Source organism: Dendrobium catenatum, unplaced genomic scaffold (assembly GCF_001605985.2).
Source record: "Dendrobium catenatum unplaced genomic scaffold, ASM160598v2 fragScaff_scaffold_81, whole genome shotgun sequence".
NCBI lineage: Eukaryota > Viridiplantae > Streptophyta > Magnoliopsida > Asparagales > Orchidaceae > Dendrobium > Dendrobium catenatum.
This window is the reverse complement of record NW_021318543.1, coordinates 81,633-87,401: the sequence shown is the minus strand read 5'-3', so window position 1 is coordinate 87,401 and position 5,769 is coordinate 81,633. Positions and strand designations below refer to the sequence as shown.

The 5,769-nt window shown below is 37.8% G+C and overlaps 1 protein-coding gene across 1 annotated transcript in view; it reads right to left on the bottom strand.

The window, feature by feature from the left end:
- LOC110096518 (probable acetyl-CoA acetyltransferase, cytosolic 2) overlaps positions 1 to 4,972 on the bottom strand; it is a 31,721-nt gene extending 26,749 nt beyond the window's left edge. Inside the window, 5 exon segments of the mRNA XM_028696501.1 lie at positions 2,858 to 2,963; positions 3,046 to 3,219; positions 3,299 to 3,397; positions 4,364 to 4,440; positions 4,851 to 4,972. Of these exon segments, the coding sequence (XP_028552334.1) occupies positions 2,858 to 2,963; positions 3,046 to 3,219; positions 3,299 to 3,397; positions 4,364 to 4,403 (419 nt within the window). The 5' untranslated portion in view covers positions 4,404 to 4,440; positions 4,851 to 4,972.
- Between the last annotated feature and the right edge of the window lie 797 nt (positions 4,973 to 5,769).

Here is a 5,769-nt window from a genome sequence, read left to right as displayed (position 1 = left end):
CACATTTCTTGGAGGTAACCTAGTTACATGGAGAAGCAAGAAACAGAATGTGGTGGTAAGATCCAGTGTAGAAACAGAATATCGAGCTATGGCATTGGGAATATGTGAGCTACTATGGATCAAGATAATCCTAGAAGATTTAAAGGTTAAGTGGGATGAGCCCATGAAACTACATTGTGACAACAAGTCAACAATCAGCATAGTCCACAATCCAGTCCAGCACGACAGAACCAAGCACATAGAAGTGGACAGACATTTTATTAAAGAAAAACTAGACAGTGGTCTAGTAAGTGTTGACCATGTATCATCAAAGGATCAACTTGCAGATATCCTTACTAAAGGATTGAACAGTTCTGCCTTTCTCCGAATGATTGACAATCTGGGAATGACGGATCCATATTTCCCAGCTTGAGGGGGAGTGTTAAATCTCAACCTCACGATCCAAAAGAAATCTACGGCTGTGAACAGTAATCCGTGGGAAGACTACCTGGATAGCATTAATTCCTTCCATTGATTTAGGAATAATTGTATTCTCATTATTATAGAATTATTTATTTCCTTATCAATACATCTTGTATAGATCTATAAATAGGGAGTAGATTGCTTAATAAAGCTCAAGGTTTTCCCTCTCAAATTCTCGTTTTAACATATTTCAAACCATTCACCGCTCATCTACAATCTAGTTTGAGTTCTTTCAAAAAGTTCCCCTATATTCCCTAGAAGCCAGTCCAGTCAGCTGGCTAGAGGCTCAAATTGTTCACGGTACTCCAACACTATCCCCTGTAGCGTTAGATTGAGGAACTGCTTATGAAAGTCTCCTCCCCTGTTGGTTCAAAAATGTTCCAACGAGCAGTTCTTAAACTCCCTCCAAGACCGTACAGGCTGCCTCGTATCTCTCCATTGGTACCATGCCAAAGCTTTCACCTCCAAGCACATTCAGTTGCAATTAGTCTCTCTTTCTCTGTCAACCTATTGAAGATAAAGTATATTTTCACCCTGTAGATCCACCCGTGTGTATCATCTCCCTAAAAAATAGGCATATTCAACTTCATCACCCTCGGATCCCCTCTGTTCCCCTGTTTCCTTCATAATTTCTCATTCCCCAAGGGGTGGTTCCCCCATGTGTCTCAATCATCCATTCTATGCTCAAACCCAAACCCTTCGTCAAAATCCTATCTCTCCTTTCAAATTCAACAACCCTTCAATCATAAGCAGTCCCTATCCTTTCAAAGTAATCACCACTTCGATCATAATCAGTTCCTCTCCTTTCAAATTCAGCACTCCTTCGATCATAATCCACCCCTTCTCTTTTCAAATTCAGCACCCTTTCGCTCATGCCCAACCCCCTCACGCTTCTCCCCATACCTTCTACCAGTTTCCTCACTATGAGTAAGCTCTAAAGGAAGTCTTCTCTCTTCTTCCTCTAAGATCAACATCTCTTATTCTTCCATTCTCCTTATCGGATTAGAGTTTTTCCCTGCTCTCTCGGCTGTCGGTGACTTCCTTCGCCTCTGATGACATCATTTTAGTTTAGCCCTCGAGCAACTTCTTCATCATCTCCTCTATGATGATAAATTTTCCATCGCTCATCTTGTGGACGGCTAATATTTTAGTTTAGAGTTTTGAAAATTTTAGATTTCAATGGTTTGATCTGTTCTTCCAACAATTTTGCCTGTTTTCCTGCCATAGGTACCCGAATCTAGGTTCCAAACAGCAAAAAACAGCAATTTTATGCAAATTTGGACTTCAAATAGCAAAAATCAGCAAAAATGTAGAGAAAATGCAGCAGAAATCAGCGAGTAAGACTTAAATTTCAACCCCGGTAACCACTCTGATGCCAATTCGATAGTAAGTGGATATAACTTCCTCGAAATCAACAAATGACAATAATAAATTAGGAAGAAGAACAAACCCAAACTCTTTTTATTTCAAGATATATGAAAGAAAACAATAAGATACAATTGGATCTTCAATTGGAAAGGAAGATCCGGCTCACCCAAATCCCTAGCCGGCGGCTAGAGACCTTACAACCTAAGAAATTCTAATTTCAGCAAACTTGAAACATAATCCTATTGTTAGCCTTAAATAGACTCCCCTAATTCCCTCCGAAATCAGCCCCCTTTCCCTAAATAATTCCCCCATATTTGAATTCAAATCAAATATCTTTCTCCAAATAATTCGCTCTCAATTATAATTAAAACTTTCCTAACAATTCTCCTTTGATTAAGAACATTCCTAAACAACTCCCTCTTAATTAGGAAACTTCCTAATTCCCTCCTAATCAAATTGGCCGGTCCATCAAGATGAAAAGGAAGGTCGTACTACATTGCTACAATCAATCCACTAAAATCTAGTTATTTTTAGGAGGATTAGATAAGGGTGGTTGCAAGTGCAGAGCAGTTGTAGACTTGTAGTATCACTGCTTATAGGCGGATGTAGGATGGAGTAATGGCAGGAGCTCTCAGCCACCAAGGGGAACAACAATATGACTCTCGGCCAACAATTTTGCATTTCTAGAAAGGTGGGCACAAGGATTCAGGTGCTGGCTGTAAGCAACCAACTGCATCTAAACACCAAAAACTTTTAGCCAGCAATTACGCATGTGGCAGTCAGTCTCGCCAACATCAAGAATGTGAAATAAACGCAATGAAACAATCATGGCTGCCTTTGGGTTTGTCAATTTCCAGCTTCTTTAAGTTCTTTAAAAGATTTTTCAATTTCTCGTGACCTCTCTTTTACTTTTCTCTAGATATCAATTTGTTGAATCATAATTCTTTTTTATTTTTATGATTCAACATAACACCTTCCAGAAAGATATAATCTAGAGGCAAATATATGAAGGATAAATGAGACAAACCTTGCATCTACTAAATACTTTGGGGCATTCGACATGCTCTCCATACCACCACTAACAACTACATCATTAATACCCAATTGAATACTCTGTGCTGCTATCATTGTTGCTGTAAATAGAGAATTTGCATGGATTAAGGAACTTCAAATACATCAATTAATTGTTAAAACAAACAAGGAATTAAGTCCCACCCTTCATTCCAGATGAACAAACTTTGTTAATGGTTGTGCAGACAACATTGTTTGGTATTCCAGCACCCAACGCAGCTTGCCTGGCAGGAGCTTGTCCCAAGTTTGCACTCAAAACATTCCCAAAATAAACTTCTTGTACAAGTGATGGATCAACATTTGCCCTTTTTAAAGCACCTATAAAGTTTTAAAAAAAGTTTATCATAGTTATCAGGCTCAACAAAACAAAATAGGCAATCATTGATAGTCATCTTACTCTCAATGGCTATCGATCCAAGTTTTACGGCCGATAAAGATGACAATGAACCAAGGAAGGCTCCAATGGGTGTGCGAGCAATGCCGACAATGCAAACATCTAAGACAACCAACAAAGTTGTCAATACTCTTCCTATAATATAAGCAAAACAATGGCTCAAAAATGTCAATCATACATAAAATGATCCATATCAATCACCATTTGTGTAACATGATAATCATCATTAACCTTAATCCCTAACTTTGTGTAACAAAATTGTATGTATATTTTATCAATTCATTACAAGAGATCATTTTGAATACATGGAGTGCAATCTTAATAGTAATAGATCTAATGGGGGGATTTTAACTTTGGGTGATCAAGTTAGTAATCATAGTATGTATTTTAGATATCTTGGGTCTATTGTTCAAAGTGATGGCGAAATATATGGGTATATTATTAGTAGAATTCAAGTTGTATGTTTGAAGTAGAGTAATGCATCAGGTCAGTGATGTGATAGAAAAGTAGCCTCAAATTTAAAGAAAAATTCTATAAGATGGAGGTCAGACCTGCAATGCTTTATGGCGCAGAATGTTGGCCATTAAAAGAGAACCATAAAATTAAGTTGAGTGTTGCAGAGATGAGGATGCTTAAGTGGATGAGTGGCTTCACTCTTAGTGATAAAATGTGAAACCAACATATGTGAAAAGGTTGGAGTAGCTCCAGTGGCAGATAAGATTAGAGAGAGCCCCTTTAGATGGTTTGAACACATAAAACATCAGTCTTCCAATGACCCGGTTATGAGAGTAGATGTATTGAATTTGGACTATGGTAAGAAAGGTATAGTAGACCTAAAAAGACTTAGCTAGAAAATATTGGAAATGACCTTTTTTAAATTAAATTTAAATTAGGATTTGACTCTTAATAGGACACAACAAAAAAAAAAAATCATATAGCCAACCCCACGTAGTGGAATAAAGGTTTGTTGTTGTTTTTTTAGTATCACAAGAGATCATTCCAACTACTCCATGGATCTAAAATCCTTTAACTGGATCATGTAGTTCAACAATTTGTCAAAACACGTACCTCTTGGTTTCAATTCATCATGAGCTGCTGCTGAAGCCATGGATTGTAGGTTAGGTTGCTAACCAGTTAACTCAGACCTAAGAAGCCAATACAAATGGATTTAAAACAAAATAAATACAAAACCATTTGTGCACACACGAAAGGATTCGCATATTCTAAAGAACAGGAAAATCAGTTCTTCAAAGTCAGAAGAGCAGAAGCTTTCCAAATCCCATATGAAATACAAAAGAATATGAAAATCAAATCACAGTCTTTTTAGCTCTATCGTTGAAATTAGATAAAAGCAAACAGATTTTCCCCTACATAAGCTAAAAATGAGCACCTAGAAAACATCGAAAGTTTAGATTGCACCAGAATGGTGTGGATGGGGCAGAGCTATTAAGTAGGGAAAGATCAAAACAGAAATGTATCACGTGAAAATCGAAATATATGTTAATTTTATACGTCTATTTTTCAGCAAAAAAATCAGAAAAAAAAAAAAAGTCACCTCCCAAGATCCGCCTTTTCCTAGGGCCGCTAGAGAGATAAGTATGAAAGATGAACAGATTTTCTCGCAAAAAAAAAAAAAAAAACAAAGATGGGCAGTAGCTACAAATCAATTAAGGCTCCAACTGTCTTCAAACAAAAAAAAAATCAAGCACTATTGGCGTTGGCGTATTTCTCGCAAACTCCCCTACGGTGCAATAAATCGCCAAGCACAGCCGCCAACATGCCACGTTGCGATCACAGAGACGAGTCCATTAATATATTTTAATGATATGCCGAACTATTCAGTGGGCTGATAATAATGGGATCAGTCGGGAGGTTTATTAACATTCGATACGACAATATTTATAAAAATGTTTAATTTTTAGGGTTGTTTGGTATAGGATTTATCCTAGGGATTTAAGTCACATTTAGGCTAAATCTAGCCAAACAGTTTTTTAGCGCGCGTTAAATCCCGGATTTACGAATTTACGGCTTAAATCCTAAATTTACTAAATCCCTCGGTTGGACGGATTTAACTAGATTTAGCTGAAGAAACGTACGAAAGAGAGAAAGTTACCTTCACAGCCAGCGAGGTCCCGTTCTTGCTTCCGATCAAAACGTCATAACTTCCGATCCGACAGGAAGGGAAAGTTATCGAAGGAGCGAAGTCGAACAGACACGAAGGAGCCGAAAAGCGACGCCTGCAATCTCTACACCTATGCAAAGCAATGAAGCCGAACAACAACAAAAAAAAAAAGAGAAGATGAAAGGCAAAACCCTTGACGCCTCTAAGACAACTCCAATGGAACAACAAACACTTGTTTGTCGTTCTTGCTTTGCTCCAACCGACCGTCATTTTTGACGTCATTTGATCACGGATGAACAGTGTGACACCAATATTGGCGTCACACTGTTCATCTGCGTTGTTCTTTTATCTC